The sequence below is a fragment of the Crotalus tigris genome, unplaced genomic scaffold, assembly GCF_016545835.1.
Source record: "Crotalus tigris isolate CLP2741 ecotype Arizona unplaced genomic scaffold, ASM1654583v1 scf7180000018504.2861643, whole genome shotgun sequence".
NCBI lineage: Eukaryota > Metazoa > Chordata > Lepidosauria > Squamata > Viperidae > Crotalus > Crotalus tigris.
Genome location: NW_024097043.1, coordinates 2,303,729 through 2,323,491, shown reverse-complemented (window position 1 = coordinate 2,323,491; position 19,763 = coordinate 2,303,729). Strand labels below are relative to the sequence as shown.

General features: G+C 38.7%; 1 protein-coding gene across 2 annotated transcripts in view; it reads right to left on the bottom strand.

Annotated features, from left to right (window-relative positions):
* Nucleotides 1-19,763, bottom strand: part of B4GALNT4 (beta-1,4-N-acetyl-galactosaminyltransferase 4) — a 210,661-nt gene that overhangs the window by 32,536 nt on the left and 158,362 nt on the right. For both annotated transcript variants that reach the window (XM_039353242.1, XM_039353243.1), the window contains 2 exons: nucleotides 9,708-9,786; nucleotides 7,103-7,169 (listed from right to left, as the gene is read on the bottom strand). In XM_039353242.1, coding sequence (XP_039209176.1) covers nucleotides 7,103-7,169; nucleotides 9,708-9,786 — 146 coding nt within the window. The remainder of the gene's footprint in view (nucleotides 1-7,102; nucleotides 7,170-9,707; nucleotides 9,787-19,763) is intronic.

The window sequence follows — 19,763 nt, the reverse complement described above, 5'->3', positions numbered from 1 at the left end:
AAGCTCTCTAAGAAAAGGGCAAATGTGATTGCAATAAAGTGTTTAAGACAGACCTTTGGAGAACAATTTTTTATAAAAATAGTGGTTTATAAAAGCTGCTCTTGTTATACTTTATGAAAAAAGAACCAATTAAAGTTATTCTGACTGTCATCTGGGGAAGGCACAAAATATGGATAATTTTATCAAGGCTATTATTGTTCTTAACTATTTATATTCAATGCACATATCAAATCTTCTATTATTCATCTATTATTTTTGCAATAGACAACTGTGTTATGCAGACCAGTTAATGTAACAGATACAATCCAAGATTCTTCATAACAACATTCATAGATTTTTTTTCCCTGCACATTTCTACCCGAGAGCAATCAATACCTACCATTACTATGCAGAGCCTGTTGCTTTAAAATAGTTTAAGCCGAAACACAAAATATCAGGTCAAACAAGTTTTGTCAGAAATCAAGGCTTTAAATTATTCAGCATGTCTACATGTCCATTATTCTCCTGAGACACCTTTGAACAATTTGTCTTTAAAATCATACTAGCTCCATCTGTTAAAACTAACAGAAGATTGATTTTTCTAGAAATATTCTGTCAGAACTACAAAACATTTGTGGTTTGAGGTCGTCTCCTTTCCACCATATTGTGCACCATATTGTGCTTCTGTATATGGAGAATCTGTTACTTGTAGAAATTTCATGGCATCAGAACTAAGGAGGCTTAGCTGCTCACACATAAGTGGGCACGCGGCAGAGAAAAGAGTTTTGCTGACGAAGTGGTTTATGAAATTGACCTGAGACTTCAAAATGATGGGCTGGCACAGGTCTATGACAGCATACCACAGCCAATCACTGCAACCAACTTGCTGCGGCCAACTCGCCACAGACCAACTTGCCGTAGCCAACTCGCTGCAGGACAAGAGTTACACTAATATCGAAGAAATAATTGAATAGAATCATTAAAGAAAGGAAGCCAAAGGAGGGACAAAATAAAATTTGAATGATAAACATTAACATGTTTTAAAATTATTTTAAATAATTAAATTGAATTGTTGAATTGTCCCACAACCAGCTGTCTCATGGTGAGTTGTCCCACAGTGAGTTGCAAATTGGCCATGGGGAGTAGGCCATGGTGAGTTCGCTGCGGAGAGTTGTTCTATTCTGGCTGGCACTTGGAGTGGTGGTGGGGCTTGAAGAATGAATGGTGGGCATTTTGTTGTGAACAATCCTGGCCTGTACCTCCTCAGATTCCTTAAATGACCCAGCACAGTATTCAGTTCAAAAGGTGTATCAGAAAATACTTTAAAAAAGGAGGGGCGCACTTCAGAACATTTTCAAACTCATAAGAAAACAGGATAAGATGGACTTTTATGTTATCATATCTAAACTGAAAAGAATCTGATTCATTCATTACTGTTTCAAATACACAAAGCGAAGATGAGAGGCCTGAGAATTGGTTGCCTGGTTACCAATAGGGTTTATTAAAGAGTAAGATCCAGTGGACGGCCAGCTCCAAGAGCCAGAGAGTAGGACCTTCTAGTAATTTTAATCAAGACAACAATTATTTGGCTAATTCAGCTTATTTCTGAAAATGTTTGCTCTTTTTTGCTAATTACCATCAAGATACTAACTTTGACAGCACAATGCCAAAATAAATAAAAAAAATAAGTATCATAATATTATGGAACACAATTCTGAAAGCTTTCGACACTTGCCTTGATGATTAAAGGTCTCCTAACTATGGTGAAAGGAACTACAGTTTCATAACATGAAAGTAATCCCAATCTAATTCTCTGGATCGGGTACAGAATTTGAAGCAAATGTGAATTCATTTTGAATGTCTAATGTGTGTCTCTAGTTTCCAGGCCTTCCATCAGGCAACATGAAATAAACAGTGCAGAAATATAAATTTAATTTGCCCCTTTGGGGCAGTGACCTAAACTGCTATACAATACCACAAGCTGTTAATGATCAAAAAAATAAAGGTCACACTGAGAATTTCAGGGCTATCACTGAAGAGCAAAGTTCTTTTATTTTGAAGCCCTGAAAAATAAAGGTCACTTCACTCTTACTTATAAAAAGATGCCTCATGGATCATGGCCTTAACTATTTAGTGAAGATTTTCATCCAGGTCAATACTAAAAAGCTGCTACAGCTGCAGAAAAATGGAAGAACCATCTTCGGGCTAGATTCTTGTGTCAACTGAGTAGTTGCTCAGTTCTAATTCCATATGGCGACACCATCTCCCAACCCAGCAGGTTAGGAAGGAACTTTCAGAATTCAGGACCGAAGCAAACATCCACAATAATCTGAGTTAATAATATTTCTCTTGCTTTCAAGTTTACATCTAAGACAATACAGCTTGCATTAACTTATAATTGGAAATTACAATCTGTATTATTAGATTTCAGAACAGGCAAAAAGATTGACCAGAAATGCTAATCACAACGTAAAATGCAAGGAAGATAAAAGAGATTGAAGATGGGTGTGGGTGTGGGTGGGAAAGAAATATAAAAGAACATAGGGATTATCAAAAGATACAGTAGAAGACCACTGGCACCTTAACTTATAAATAATAACATAGCAAGGTGGTATGAATTTTTAGAAGTGTTTTAAATAACTTAAAGAAATTCTGCCTCAACAGACTACAGATGGAGGCAGGAATTTCCTCTTATATAATGTCCAACTTTCTGTACATTCAGTAAGATACCTTACTGAAATCTGCAGTTTCTGCTTCCCTGATGTTCAGTGGTAGGATTCAGCTGGTTTGCACCAGTTTGGTAGAATTGGTAGCTAATTTTTTGTTGCCCAGGCCCAGAATGGACTTCTGGAAGCGGCATCCACACAGAGAACTGGTTGTTCACATATTTGAATCCCACCACTGCTGATGTTGCCTAGTTGTGTTGGGCTTGATAAAAGGACACTTTGCTCTGTTTTTGTGCCATGATAATTAATTTGTCTTAAGATGATTATATACTTGTTTAACTGTATAAAATAGAAATATGAGGATAACGCTTTAATTGCATTTTTAATAGGAAGATGTAATAATGGCTTTCGGTTTTTTTTTTACAAAAATGGGCTAGATCTGGGAGTTGCTCAGAATGGTATTTCCTTTTCTACAATGAAAAGATAAAATGAAGGAGATACTATTCCGCTCCAACTGTGAGGAAGCTATAGAGCAGCGGTTGGAACAATTTACATCTAGGGTACTTTGCTGCAGCCACAGACCAGGCCAGAGTAGTTCTGATCTAGCCTACTAGTTTAAATTTTATGTTGGTACTCAGTGCTCTAATGAGGCAGGCTCCTGCAAAAGAGGGCAGCTATTTAGAGACCTTTCTTCCAGTCACACTAAAGATGTGATGACATGTTATGGAAAGCACAATAGCAGAAGGAGAAGAGTGCGTCTCCCATAGTCTGTACTTCAATTGCTTCAGCAACTTTCCCATGGACATCTCTCTTGAATAGCTTGTGCATATTAACTACAACATAGTTTTGTTATGTTGTCTTGCATTTTTCCATACATGCTTGCTGACTGTTTTCTTTCTAAAGGGTTTAGATTCTTTTTGATCAAAGCTTTGCAAATAATAATGGGTGCTAGAATTCAAAGGTTTTCTTTTTTCTTTAGCAACCATTATTTTAAAAAAATGGTTGGGAAAAGCAAATAGATAGGCTAAGAAGATTAAACACGTAATGCTGCAAAAGGAAAAGCAGACAGGGACAAATAATCAGACAGGAGTAGCTTGAGGAAGTGGGTAGAGTAGAAGGAAATTACTGCCATCTGTGGCCATATTCCACCCTCAAGGAGAGTAATTCCAGATGCTGAACAGCAGCAAAGTCTGTGATAACATCCACAATATTCATCCACTTGTCTGTATGTGGCAGCTCAATTACATAATTAAATATATAGTTATTAAACGCTTCGGGGTTTTCCAAAGCAAACTTCCTACATGAGATTTGCCTTCCTCAAAAGGTTACTATTACCTGTCTTTCAACTAAGACTACCTAAAGGCAGGATATGATACTGGTCTACCCATATTGTTACTAATCTGGTTTTTAGACAGCAAGAGCCTTGCCCTTCTCCATACTATGAGATAGGCTGGAAAAGTTCATTAGACAGGCACTTCTCTAATAATACAGAGTAATGAGGTACAGCCTTCCTTATTATACTCTGCTTTTGGGAAATATAATCTCCCATTTGTTCTAACTGCCTTTGAAGTTACTGACTGATAAGCTGCTTCTTGATTTTAATGCAAGATGTTGATCCCAGTTTTGCAATTGGGCTTAATTTCTGCATTATTGCTGTTGTTATCCCTAAACTGCTTCATAAATTTTGAAAAACATGATACAAATACAATAAAATCTGCAGTGAGAATTGCATGAATTCCCTGTACAGAATACATCAACACAAAGGTTAACTTAGTCATCCCAGGACATAGTTGAAGAATGATCAAATGCAAAAATTATGCCAGTGATAATATGTTTAAAATATATTAAATATTAAATGGTAATATTTCACTCTTTTCCTCCCTATCTCTTAGAGGTTCATATGCAATCATTCCTGTTTTATTTTCTGTTTTTTGGCATAGGAAGGAATTTCAGGCAAAGAATGAGATACCAAGAAAATCACTTTTCATGGAGTGGTAGCCGTAGACCAGAGGACAGACGTGAAAATTCACAATGACTGATGTCTCCAGACGGAAACATTCCCTCACAGCCCATCTATCTTGCAGGCACTTCTGTCAATACCCCAATTGCCCTGATCCCTTGTGTGCCAGCCATACCCCCATACTTTTACACAAGCCCTCTGTTTTATCTACACCTTCTGCTGGATACTTAATTATAGGCACCTTGTGTATTGAGTGCCAGGCAGAAATCTATTCATCAAGTGCCTCCTGCTGCCAGACCAAGTTATGAGCAGGAAGTGGAAGATCTATGGATTTAATTAAACCTGGCACTATCCATCCTTGTTTACAAGACAGCTGTTCATAATTCAGTTTAGGAAGCATCATCTGATGGACATTTGCTGGGATGGGTGGGGGGAGAGCTTTTCATGCTAGCCTCTTTTCTTTTTGCCCAGGGACCAAAGAAGCTCCTAGAAGCTTCTGATGCTCTCAGAATTTTATTCATATTTACTGCTCCCCGAGAGATATTACACATATACACTTTTACTTTTATGCAAAGCACCAACATTTCACATTGTTTTACAGTGCCTTTCTTTTTTATTTGTGAAAGACAGTAACTAAATGCCTTTCATGGCTCAAATGCTTGATCCATCTGATATTATTTTATGGAGCGTACTCCCAACTTCATAAGCATGCTACCAGATTCATAGACAAGAGACCAGCAGTGATTCTAGGCATTTGAGTTGACACAGCCTAATATGAATTAGACTCAACTAAAGAGTCTTAGACACATGACATGGCATGGTTAGATATTAGTCCCCACTGCATATTAGAAAGAAGTTATTAAAACAGTAAATTGTCCTCAATCAACATGAAGGTGCAGTTCCTTATCATACCCACTGTGGTTTAATTTTAGCACTTTTCTCCTACCTTCCTGCAGTTTGACAAATATGTGCCTTGGGCTTCTCAGCTTCTGACCTCAGAAGTCCTCAATTTAATCCTCACACTTTCTAGAATGAACTCGTAGAAGGGATTTTCAGAGATGTAGTTTTAGGAGGCTGAATGGAAAAAAGGCTATAGGGCAGTGGTGGCAAACCTATGGGACACATGCCAGAGGCAGCACTCAGAGAACTCTCTGTGGGCACATGCGCCATCACCTCAGGCCTGCCTCCCCCCCGCAGCCCCCTCATCAGCAGCCCCCCTGAGGAGTGTCACCCCTGAGCGCGGCCCACACTGAGCAGCACAGCCAAGGACATGGCAGCCAGGTAGTGGGGACAAGACTCCACCCTCGCTCTCCATCATGCACAGTTGATGCTGTGGGGCGCGGGCGGAGGATGAAGCTGCCATGGCACTGCTGGGCCATCAGGGTGATTGGGGGGCTGTGGAGGCAGTGGGTGGCCCTATGGGTGGGCAGAGCGGGGCAGGGGGCGACACAGGGGCACAAGGTGGGGGCGAGGGTGGTTTTTGGGCACTTGATCTCTAAAAGGTTCACCATCACTGCTATAGGGCAAGTTGATAGCTCAGCAGAGAAGGGAAGCCAATATTTTACAGCAGGGATATCAAACTGCCAGCCCGCAGATCGGTTGCATCATATGGAAGCCGTGCCCACCCCTGCTCTGACAATGCAATAAAAGTCGTGATACATTGTGACACATCACGTGACGTGGTGAATTTGACACCCATGTTCTACAGTATTAATAAAAGAGCTAGTAAAGTTTTGAGAAAAATGACTAAGAAGGAAAAAGTTCAGGAAAAAATTATTCAATTAATTTATCTGGAAGATGTCTATTCCACCTTAAAGCTTCCCTTGCAATTTAAATATTCTAAAAAAAAAGCAATATTATGAAATAGTAATAAAAACACAGCCGTTATACAATTAAAATGATAAAAGATCAGAGGAAAATAAACTAACAAAATCAAGCAATAATACAAACAACAAAATTAATCAAATTGACTAGCAGTTTCAGAAAGTAACAAAATATAATGTAATTTGAAAAACAAACACAATATTTAATCAGCAAAGCTTGAGCACATAGGACAGATATTTTATGATGCATAAAAATAATAAATCCAATAAACTTGAAAGATGATCCTTAGACTGCTAAACAAAGTTCAGAGTTTTTATGCCTTCTTCTCTATTGTCTGATGGAAGATAGAGGCAAAGCTGTCCTTCTGCCTAAGAAAAGGGATCCTTATTCATTTTTCTCTGGGATTTCTTCTATCTTGTGCTGATCAACCTTTCTGAACACTAATTATTCTGAAAAGATTATCCTCTCACCCATCACAATGATGCTATATGCTACAAAATTGGCATACAGGTGTTCAATGCAAGAAAAAAATCAGAATACAAGGTCTTTTAGGCAATACGTACAGATGACCCCTCACTTTTTTGTATACTGTCCTCATTAACCATAACCACTGCAATCCTAGTTATTACTATGCAGTGGGAATTGGGTTTCTAGGGCTTCATAGAATCTTTACCTGTATAGAGTGAGATGTAAGGGGAATCAATGACTTCAAACTTGAAGCTGGGAAGGAAAATTCGCCACTGAAAGAAACAGGAGAAATCCTTCAATTTGCATGTATTTATATTCATAGGTAATAAAGTGTATTGCTGCAACCATAGATATCACATAGGTATAATACATAAAATACAATGCCAACACGATCAGATTTGAATAAAAGTAATTAAATGAGAATAAAATTGGTTAGATGTGAATATAATTCTAGCAAATATAGATATCTATCCAAACTTAAAACATTAATGTCATTAAGAGTCACCAGTTCTAAAACTGTAGCTTTCCTCAGGACACATGACTGGTTTATATTTCTTTCAAACCAACAACAAAATAAGAGTGACTACTTAGTAACTAATGTAAGGGAACATACAAACAAAAATGTACACATTCCACTTCGGAACCCATGAAGGTTTCCATCATCTGACCCCCATGGTACCATATTATGAAAGGGACAGCAGATAATATAATGGCTGCCATTTTTCATTGAAAACAAGTGCAAATCCTATTTCACAGGAGCTTTATGGAATTTTTCTTCAAGATGCATTGAGGGTATAATTTGAAAATAAAAGGTCTTCCTTAATAAAAGACTGATAAGTTTGAGTAAGTACTGTGACTAGAATCTATTTTGTTTAAATTGAGAAGATGAAACTTGAGCATTGGCATCTACAGGTATATCTCATCTATATCCTCCTCTGGAGCCAAACATGGATCTTCTTCCTACCCCCAAATTTAAGGTTTGTTTGTTTTTTTAGAGAGAAATGATCCAGGCATTGTAAGAAAAGACAACACTATTCTCTTGGGTGATGTCTCAATGCTTTTTGACTTGCAGTCAAATCCTTTATCCTTCTGTGGAATGTGTTATTATTTCCTTTCAAAGAATGTAAGCTAAGTGTTTCTATAAATGTACTAAAAAGAAAATGCTTTACACATCTTCTGTCTATCATATGAACTTGTCTTCTGTATTTTAAAATGCAAATATTACATAAAGTATTCTAAACAGCAATGTGAATATTAATATTGGGAAGGGGACAGGACAGCCACCTACAATTTTATAGTTTCAATATCATTTGTTCACTTTTTTAAACAAAGCAAATAAAAAACAATCACAAAAATGCTCTGGATATGGAAAATGGTTTCAGAATAACACTGCCTTTAGGGTAAAGAGATTTCATTTTAACAAAATTTCATCTCCCTCTAGTGAATACCTTAAAATAATATATGTCCAAGAATCTTCTAAATAGAGTTCATGTGTGAGAAATAAAACCTGGATTATTCAGAGAACTCGTATTTAGGGTCTACTGATAATATTCCTAGAGCTGGGCTTAGAGGTATTGTCCTGTTTGTGATGCTTCCATTGGAAATGTCTGAACACAAAGCAGTTCCAGTCACTTTGAGTTCCCCCTAAAAAAATCTACTTCCCTTTCCTGCTCTTATAGGTTCAATATTTCATGTTGCTATGTTTAATCCTGGGAGGGCACTTTGGGAATAACTGACAAGCATTTGGACACAAGCATTAAGGTGTTTGGGTTTATCTGCTTGCTTTATATACTTGCTTTTATATAGGGCATAAGCTGTTCATTCATCATATTTAACATTGACCCAGGCAAATCACCTCACAATAGTTTTACAGGCCCAGGTGCTTTTCAGTTCTTGGAGCAGCCAAAGGATGGTATATCACGGGTTTCAAACTCGCTGCGTCATGTGACATGTTGTGACGTATTGTGACTTTTTTCACATTTCCGAAGCTGGGATAGGCGCGGCCTCCGCATGACGCAACTGGCCTGTGGGCCGGCAGTTTGACACCCCTGGTTATGATGTTAAACCAAAGATAATCCCATGGAACATCTCCCCCATTGCCTATTCTCTGGGTGTTACACCTGCCAGGACGATCCAAAATCCTTTGAGAAAGACTTCACAGTAGGTACAGGCAATCCTTGGGAGGGAAGAGCATTTACTGAGTGGCTTGTTTTCCTTTTAATTTAGAAATGTAATGGAGCCTCTTTTAAAAGACTAATATTTTACCTTTGGCAGCGTGCAGTGCAGTGAAGCCTTATACAAAAGGAATACAGCTTGACAAAGAGGCAAGAAAATGAGCTTGTTTTTTGAGACATTTTTATCTTGCAAATAAAAGTGTTTAAGAAATTAGCACTTAGGAACTCTTTCTCACTCTCTCCATTTTCCCCAGTGGAGTCTATAATTAATTTGAAGGGAAAAAACTGTTCCCGATCTTCATTACAAGCCTGAGAAGATGGGACTTATCTCTTTCTCCCTTATCCTTTGTTTTACTATATAGACCCAATTAAGGGAGTTAAGGAAAAAAAAATAGTTCCTTATGCTTGTCTTATCTGATAAACATTGATCTGATAAACATGGGCAGGTTGTTTTTTCAATTTGTACCTCCGATAACCTGCATTAATGAAAGTCCAGTTAATATTCTGCCAGAAATGCTTTTGGGGCTAGGGCAGTTAGCTGGCAGCCAGAATTATTGCTATTTTTAAAAGCTATTTTATTTTCTTAATGGATTTATTGTACTTGATAGGGAAAATAATCCATAGGGATTTACTTACACCCACTTCCACATGGTCTGATCCACGGTCGTCCTGCTTATGGAGGAGCTCAAAGTAGTAGCGCCTGGAGGAAAGGACACTAGGTGGGAAGAGAAGAAAAGGAAAAGACGTTATAACCCCAGCTTTACAGGACCTGAAGGAATTCTCTTTGGTAGCAATGTACTAGAGACCAGAGGGGTGGGGGAAGAAACTGATGAAATAAGCTGCCATTGACTCTGTTTCACATAGACCAGTGGTTCTCAACCTTTTTAATGCTGTGACCCCCAACCGGTCGTAAGTCGAGGACTACTCAACTGGTGCAGCACCATTTGCAGAATGGGACTTTTGGCGGGCTCAGCAGGGCAGAGACAGCCTGGACAATTCCTATTGGCTTTTGAAATAGAATTAGACTCTATTCAAGAGAGTCTATTCTATTGGCTTTCAGAAGCCAATAGAATAAAAGGGAGTAGCACAACTAAGGAAAAGGGGGGAAAATGGCAGACTGCGTTGTTTGGCAACCCCCGTGAAATGGTCGTTCGACCCCAAATGGGGTCCCGACCCACAGGTTGAGAACCACTGACATAACTGTCCAACAATAGGCCTTGTGTGTCCCCAGGAATAGAGAAAGGCAGCAGAATAGGAGTCCTATTGGCTGTACACTTTGGTCTCTCTTTACCTAGAGATACTGAACACACAGTATCATCCCAGGAATAATGAATAATACCACAGCTCCCTGCCAACTAACAGGAAAGAACTCAAAGGGTCATCCCCCTTTTCTTAAATGTCAAGTACATCCATGTTTTCTACTTTCAGAGAAAAATGCTGCAATTCATCAGTTTGCATAAGCTGTCCTAACTATTCATATTTTCATGGGTTTAGGAACAGTGGATGTAACAAAAGATAAAAGGGAGAGGTAGTAGTGTAAAGATTAGGTGTATCAGCTGGGATCTAAATGACAATGGTTTTATCTCAGCCCTAAACTTAGTAAAATGTCCTTTAAAAAACTCCAATTTCCAGCCTCAGTTTTTTTAATCTCTATAATTTAAGTTATAAAGGCCTGCCTTGAAGGTTATTGTAGAAATATTGGGAATGCTTGAAATGGGATGAATAAATGGTAAAGATTGAATAGCAACAGGATTATCTTTGCTCAAATGACTGCTCTCTTACTGTATGTGCAGAAGCTTATAACATGTAAAGATTGCTGAGGCACCCAACACTGGAGATTGGATGAGCTAAAAAAATGTTTACCTCGTTACCACATATTCCAGCAATGTATTATCATGGAACCTAACATAATCCTTACTAATGCTTATAGACATTAGGGAAAGGGGAGATGCAGAGCCAAGACAAAGAATGGGGCCTAGACATTAATATTTTGCTTAGTCATTGATCACATATATATTTAACACTTTGCCTATTTGTGGTCCAATTCTTTGTATGTTGTTAGCCACCTGGTATCACCTTGTGGCGAGATGGGCAGCAAACAAACAATAAAATGCAACCATGATAACTTTGAACATGTCTTCTGTTTTTGCTTTTGCAAATAAAATTAGACTTTATTCATTGATTCAGAAGTGATATTTGGACCCAAACCCTCTATGTATTTCCAAATCACATACGCATAACTTTGACCATAGCTTTTAAATTTCAAATAAAGTGTAGTACTGAAGGATCTATGGAAAAACTTCAAGCATTCAGAAAGCTATCTCTGCTATGAAGGAGATGAAGCACTGAAGGAATAAAAAGAAGAATTAGAACAAAGGCAAAGAGGATGCTGTCAGTAATCCCAGCTATAATAGATGACCGCCCCTAGCTGACACAGGGGAGATAGATGAGCTGTAGCTGCAGCAGAGATCCTGCTATGGTATCATTGTTGCCTGTCAATTCTGATTGGTCAGAGCATAAGACTCCTAAAATCCTCCTTGCTGGCTTGGTGCACTGCATGTTGCTGCTGCTGCCATGGAAACCATATCCATCTTCCATCCAGGGAGCCAGAAGTCTGCTTTGAACTTGCTAAGAAACTCAATCAATGCAGTGTATTAATCATTTTAATAACAACACAAACTCCCCAGAGTTGAATGAAGTTTGATAATTTTGTAAGTTAGGGGTTCTTAAGCCCTGGGAAGAAAACAAGAAGATTCTACATGGAAAAACAAGGCTCAAAATATAAGATGGACAGTTACTAACTTTAGCTGATGCATGCTAACTCAGTTGTGGCACTACCTTGCAGAAATGATGGACATTTTTCTAATAGCAACAATATCGGCCTATCCTGAACTTGCTAAGAACAGGGGCATTACAAGTAGTTTACTTCAAAGATCACAGGAAACCATGAGATAATTGACTTCAAAGAACTGCCCAAATATGCCACAATCAACTTAGAGACGCCATATTTAATCCTTGGTATCTTCATCCCAAATAAGAGGTATCAGATGCTCAGAAAGTACTTGGTTGATAGCTCCCTACATTCTAACTTTACACTTCTTCAGAAACATTCCTCCTCCCCCCCCAAAAAAAAACCCCAGAAAAAACAAAATGGCCATTTTGCACCATTTCTTTAGTTCAGCAAGTGTTTGTCTGAATTATATAATTTGAAAGACAAGTACTTCTGGAAACCTAGGCCAAACTAGCACTTCTGCAACTTTTGTTGCTCAAGGAAACTAAATAAGAGTACCAAAAAGCTCTCATCTTGAAAAGATAAATGGGAAGGAATTGATCAACCACCAGTTTATATAGATGCTTAAATAAATTTAATGTTCCTTTGCCTTATCAGACCAATTCCACAAAGGGGTCTAAGGAATCTTCTTTGAAAAACAGAGCTTTCCAGTTGAGACTCAAACTTTCTTTTGATATTTTTGTTTTCTATTCCCTTTATTTCACTTCTCAAACTTTCTAATTCTCTGCTACCTCTACTGTTAACAGCGTTTAACCCAAAGGAATATGAGACCTTCTCCAAATAATTATCTATGAAGTAGGAGGATCATCTTACGTTCACTGAATGGAAGCAGACAACTTTTGACAAGGAAATTCACTAAGAGTGAGAACTCTACAAAAACATTGAAGGTTCATGGATGGATTGTCTTCTCTATGGATGCACTTCAACTGTCTATAATTCTTTGTCATTCTTAGTCATTCAGGGCCATCTTTCTTTTATAAATACAGTGCATTATACAGCTTTTTAACTGAAATGCTCCATGGAAAATTCTTTTTTTAAAACTCTCGGTTAAGCTCTGATTTTTTTTTTCTTTTAAACTGCCATAAATAGCCTGTCTCTATTGCCAGGTTATCTTTGGATTTTCTGTTTACATCAAGCTTAGATTCTTTGTTCTTATTCTTTTTCACTTTATATGATCACAGGGCTATTCAAGGAAGAAGTACAAAGGCTTTCCTTTTCAAAGAGCCCCATGCTGTGGTAAGCATGTTGGGCATTAAACATTAAGAAAAAAAAAAAGAGAGAGAGAGAGACTTCTGGGTCTTTTCATAAATTTTAGAAAGTAAATCTCCATCTGAGGTGAAGAATTTTCATACTTTTATCAAAAGCTGGAATGACCTGCACTGAATTGTATCCCTCAATATGGGCAATGACCCTACATTTACCTCTCCTTGTTTATTAATACCCAGGTAAGATTTTAGACAGAAACTCAGAAGGGCCATAAAATGTAACAGATTTAACAGATATAGTATATGTTACAATCTAAAAAGGAGACAGATCAAAACATAGAATTCAGGATCTAAATGTTGGAGATTGCACCATCTCTTCACACTTATGAACCTTATGATCCCTGGAACATAAAAGGAGCGATAGATAAAAGATACAACGTTATCTCTCTTCTGACTCATTTTAAGTTAAATAAATGTATTTAAGGGACTAGGAAATTTTAGAATGCAGTTTATATTCCAGTGAGATTTTACTTCCCTATGTATATCTTAATATATTTAACTGTTACTTGAAATATTGGTGTCTGTTAGCATTCACCAATAGCTGCCTGAAGCCTAATCTTGGCATCCAAGAAAAGTATGTTATGAGCACTTTTCCTTTTGAACAGCATTTGTTACTACTCAATGACTTATATAGTACTTGACATATGTTCACTCGCATGTCCTCTAACACAGGGGTCCCCAACCCCCGGTCTGTGGACTGGTACTGGGCCGCAGCATGCCCACAACTGGTCTGCACAAACAAGCAAAGTCCCTCCCATCCATGGGATGCAGACAGCACACAAAATCACACACTCTCCGATCCACAGAAAAACCTTTCTCCACAGAACTGTCCCTGGTGCCCAAAAGGTTGGGGACTTCTATTCTAACAAGAGTTCCTGACAAATTCAAATAGCTAACATAAACTGCATCTACAAGCTCAGAGAACGAACCTTCACCCTCATAAACTGCACCCCTGCTTCAGTGTAAGAACACAAGTGTTGTTTAGAACAACAATCCCCATCCTTTCCAGCTTGGCAAACCGACCCAGCGTGGGAGGGGCATGAGTGAAAAGCACACGTGCATGCGCATAGCTCCATCTGTGCAAACAGTGCATATGCATGCCCTCCACTCACACAAATGGATTTGCTCCCAAGCAGAGGGTGTTTGTGCTCCACACGCATGAGTGGAGGGTGCTTGACCAGAGGGTGCTTGTGCACATGTGTGAAGCTCTGCTTGTGCACTTATCCTTTTCTCCCACACCCGGTTTCGAACAGGCCATGGCCCGGTAGTGGGCCACGGCCCAGGGGTTGGGGACCCTTGGTTTAGAACATATATTTCCGTTCTTTTCTTTCTTCTCTTCAAGAAGGATGCAATTCTTAGAAAGTCTGAAAGCACGTCTATGCATTTTAACCAATAAGCAATCTAGTATATTTTATGATGTACAATACTGATTAAGATAACAAAAATTCAAGCCATGGAATTACAAAATGGAAGAACTGAAAGGGATCTTAGATATGATCAAGTCCAGCTTCCTATTCAACACAGGAATCTACTAGTGCAGCATCCCTGACAGGTGATCATCCAGCACCCATTTAAACATCTCCAATAGAGGAGAATTCATCATTCTTTGAGACTCTCTGATTTTGAAAAGCTCTTACACTTAGGAATTTCTCCTGATGTTCAACCAAAATCTATCTCCTTGTAATTTAAAACCAACCATTGCTTATCCTATCTTCTGGATCAAAAATCATTCGAACTAAAGGAAAGCTTAGTTTTCTTTATGAAGATCCAGTATTTTGGGCAAAAAGAAAAAAGAAAAGCAGTGATCCTGGAGTTTCCTCAAAGCCAGAAGTTACTGTTTCTAAGATTACAGATCACTGGAAGTTTTTAAGAAGAGACTGGACAGCCATTTGTCCGAAATGGTCTAGGGTTTCCTGCCTGAGCAGGGGGTTGGACTAGATGACCTCCAAGGTCCCTTCCAACTTTACTACTATTACATATTACATGGTCAGTTGCTAGTGAAAGCATGGAATATGCATTTGGTTTTTTAAAATAAATAAGGGTAGTGTAACACTTGCAGCCTAAGAGGAAAAATCATTCCAAGTATATTTCTGGCTAAGACTTGAATAAAGGAAGTTTATGTGATCCGGCAGAGGGATTCAGTGATGGAGCTCAATAAGGCCTGGGAACAAAGCCGCAAAGAAAAGTTGTAGATTAGGAAAATCATGCAAATGTATTTATTTCATTTTATTTAAAGGATTTTAAAAAAAAAACATTCCTCCACTCACTGGGCCAGAGGTGATTCACAATAACACCATTAAAGAAAACATACACATATTGTAAAATATGTCCCAAAGTAGACATATAGACACTTTTTATACCATATATGTGTTTGTGTGTGTGTACACTGATACATACAAGCAGGGCATGTAAACTAGCACTGTCGAGTCCTGCTCATCATAGCTGTATTTCAATTGAACAAGGATAAAAAGCTCCTCTAATTTCCCCTGGGAATTCCTGGAGGTAGACAGACTTCTTGCTATCAAAGTTGGCTGGTCTCCAGTCAGCTGTTTTATTGAACTGGGTATGGAAATAAGTCCCAACAATTGTCGCCCGTACTAATGATGCCCAACTTTCCCTTCCACTTTTTTCCATTGGGCCTTAATTAGATTACCACAGTACTTTGTCCCAAGCTAATCATCTGCAAGGCAATCTGCAGCAAAGTAACAATTCTTACCCACCCACCCCCATCAGTTTGAAAACTCTAGCCACGGGACCGGAGAAATGTTGTACAGCTCATGGATATCCTTTGGTGAGCCAATGTCAGATGTACAGAAGTTGGACCCTTCCATTTAAAGTCACAGTTTCCAGAAAATGAAAAAAAACATTGAACTAAAATATAGCAAGTTCTCAAGTATGGATTGTATCAAATCATTTCCAGGAACAGAAATAAGGAATCATTAATCATTAAGAGTTGTGGTGGTGCAGTGTTTAAAATGCAGTATTGTAGGCTAACTCTGCCCTTTGCCAGGAGTTCGCTCCTGACTGACTTAAGGTTGACTCATCCTTCCGAGGTCAGTAAATTGAGGACCCAGATTGTTGGGGCAATATGCTGACTTTGTAAACCACTCAGAGAGTGCTGTAAAGCACTATAGGGCAGTGTATAAGAGCTATTAATAATGGAAAGGCTATAAGATACCTTTGCTAACTTGCTCCTGACTTTGCCTTGTAATATTCAGAGATATCTAATACAGGCATTTATTTTTTAGTTCTTTCAAGAAAATTCACGATCAAATACTTTGGGGTTAAGCTCTAGTCATTCCTGTTTCTCATGGGGTTTGAGAACACCCATATCACATACCTGGGATGTTTTCAAGAATGGGATACATGGAAAAGGGAAAACAAACTCATTCAAAAAATAAGGTTTGACTGGCCCAAACTCTAGAGCAGTGGTTCTCAACCTGTGGGTCGGGACCCCATTTGGGGTCGAACGACCATTTCACGGGGGTCGCCAAGCAACGCAGTCCGCCATTTTTTTTCCCCTTTTCCTTAGCTGTGCTACTCCCTTTTATTCTATTGGCTTTTGAAAGCCAATAGAATAGACTCTCTTGAATAGAGGCTAGGACAATAGGAATTGTCCAGGCTGTCTCTGCCCTGCTGAGCCCGCCAAAAGTCCCATTCTGCAAATGGTGCTGCACCAGTTGAGTAGTCCTCGACTTATGACCGGTTGAGTAGTCCTCGACTTACGACCGGTTGGGGGGTCGCGGTATTCAAAAGGTTGAGAACCACTGCTCTAGAGCAAGAGAGCTTGCCTATTTCTGGTGAAATTTTGGGCAGGGGAAGATTTAAGGGAACCTTAAATCCATAGCTTTTTGGAGTTGAAATAGTGAATTACTCTCAGTCTCACTATGTCTCCAACAGAGAAACTGAGATAAAACTATATTGGCCTTTGTTTCTTGATCTGCTGAGTGCTTAGATTGTTTAGTGACACAAGTACATGCTGTTATTTTAATATTCCTCCCTGCATGAATCAGTGCTAGATCATCGAAAGATTCACATTTTAAAAATTCTACTAAGTACCAACATGATGGTATTGCTGCTGGAAAATTTCCATCATGCCAGTAGTCAGCTTCATCTTAGCTCCTCTATTCTTTAGGCATACGTGTGTCCATTCATATTCTGTTCCTGCATTCGAATGACTGTCCTCATCACTCTCCTCTAGCAACAGAGAAAAGCAATAAGCATTCAGCACACGTCATTATTACTTTGGAAATGTTAGTGTCTCAACCCTAGTGAGGAAACTCTGGAAGGCCCACACTTCACCTCCAGTTTGATGATATAACATAAGCTCTATACAAAGAAAAAAGAGGCTATACAAAGAAAAAAGAGAAAAAAAGACAACTATACAGTATATTAGGAGTTAGGGGGAAATGAAACCAGTGCATAGACTATGACTTCCAGAAAAAAAATGGTAACCTTCACAGAGATCTATTAAAATATTACTTTCATGTCATTACAATTATTTGCGAAATAATCCTTTACTGCATGGAAAGGACAAAGGAATTATATGTGTTAAAAGAGCATAAACTCACAATATCATGAATGGGCAGTCTGCTGCTTAGGAGGACCCTCCTGGCAAAAAAACCAATGTATTGTATTGAAATTAAGAAGAGACAGTCATTTCCAAGAGATTCTGCAGCTCCAGTACTGAAAATTCTGTATGAATCAGAACAAATACCTTCTAAGGACTCTCAATTACTCAAATGGCCTATATGCTTTTCTGTTGACAGGATACAAAACAAGAGAAAACAATTTTGTGTATAAGGGAAACACCTCTTCAGCAAAATGCCAAGAGAGATCCAGCTTGACAATAAACTGATGGGGCAAAAGAAGATGCGGTCATAAGAGAGTTGCCAGCTGCATTCAAAGAAAAATAAAAACAACAAGAATGAAGCTGACAGACTTCTAATTTGACAGAAAGTAGCTTAGCTTCAAAGTGACCAGCCTTTGCATAAACCAGGGGGAGAACAGAAGACAGTAAAGAAAAAAGAGAAGATACAGAACAGCCTCGGTTTGTACAAGTTAAAATGAGGATGGGCAGTTTATGGTTCAATGTTTGTTGGAGTTTAGGTACAATTTTAGCACATCATGTAAGCAAGACCATTATGTTAAGTTGTGCTGTGATTTATTTGATCGGAACTACAATGTTGTGAGAACATAGCAAATTGCTTTTTGATCTTGGATTAAAACAGGAAAGCTGGATCTAAAGTTAACCATGTACAGTCACTGAAGTCAACTGACAACTCAATATTCAGAAAATTAAATAATAATAAGTCACAAAATAAAAAGATCTGCAAATAGAATGACTATGGCAAAATAAAGCAAAGATAGTACCAATAGTGATAGGCATCTTGGGTGCAGTACTAAAATATTTGGAGCATCAGTTAAACATCATCAGCATTTAAACACCATCAAAAATGCAAAGCCAGTCTAAGCCTCTGGCTGACTGTGTGACTAACCATAATAATAATAATAATAATATAAAAATGGCACTTTAGTTGTTTGCTGTTAGCAAAACAAACAACAGAAACCAGGTCAGTTGCTGCTCTGCTTTCAGTTGGCAGTTGGCAATTACCAGCAAAAAAGAACTCACTAGGCTGGTTAACTGGCAAGAAAAGAGCAAGATGTGGTTTTGTAGCATTAAGTAAGCCCAATGCTATTATTGTGCTATTGCCCCACAATGGGGTCACCACACAGGTATGTAAGGGAAGGGCTTGCCATAACTCATCCTACTTTGCTGCAGACTCCCTGCTTGCCTCAATATATTTTCATAGCTATTACTCAGCATCCTGTTTCTTCTAAACAGTCAACCCTTCCTTAATACCCAATATGTTACTTCTCAATATGGAATTACATGGTGCATGACCACCTGATATTTGTGAATTTGTAAGCTCTTTGAAAAAAGCAAGGTCACCCCCATTTCAACCACACCTCCAGTGTGGAGGTCATTATTCTACTTGGCCAGGCAGGAAGTTCAGAGCAACTGTTTTGGGGCAAGGGCTTCAACCAGTGGTGGGATTCAGCCGGTTTGCACCACTTCGGCAGAACCTATAGCTAATTTTTTGGTGTACAGGCCCAGAATGGACTTCTGGAAGTGGCATCCACACAGAGAACTGGTTGTTCACAAATTTGAATCCCATCACTGGCTTCAACTGACCAGTTCTATCCATCTCATGGATCTAATTCAGTACAGAAGTTAGGTGGGGGCAGATTACACCGACTCTGATATAAGCATACCGAAATATATGTGACGTCTTTCTGCAATATGCTCTTTGCATGACTTGTTGGGAAGAGTCCTTTGAACAGACTCCTTTAGAACCTTCAAGCATCAGTTCCTAGAGGCCTGAATAAGGGACTGTGAGAAAATTGGAAATTCAGAAGAGTGGTTGAAGAAAGAGAGTAAGATTCTCTGCTGGGTTGAATCTGTTCTGGAGATCCCAATGCTCTCCATAGAAAATCTTCCCATCAGCAACAGGAACCGAAACAGAATGCTCTGCGGCTGGCCTTGCACTTATCAGTTCAAAAGTTCAACTTACCTCTGTTATATGATTTCAGATTGAGCCCATGGAGTATGCACTCTTGGGGCTACAGTAATCT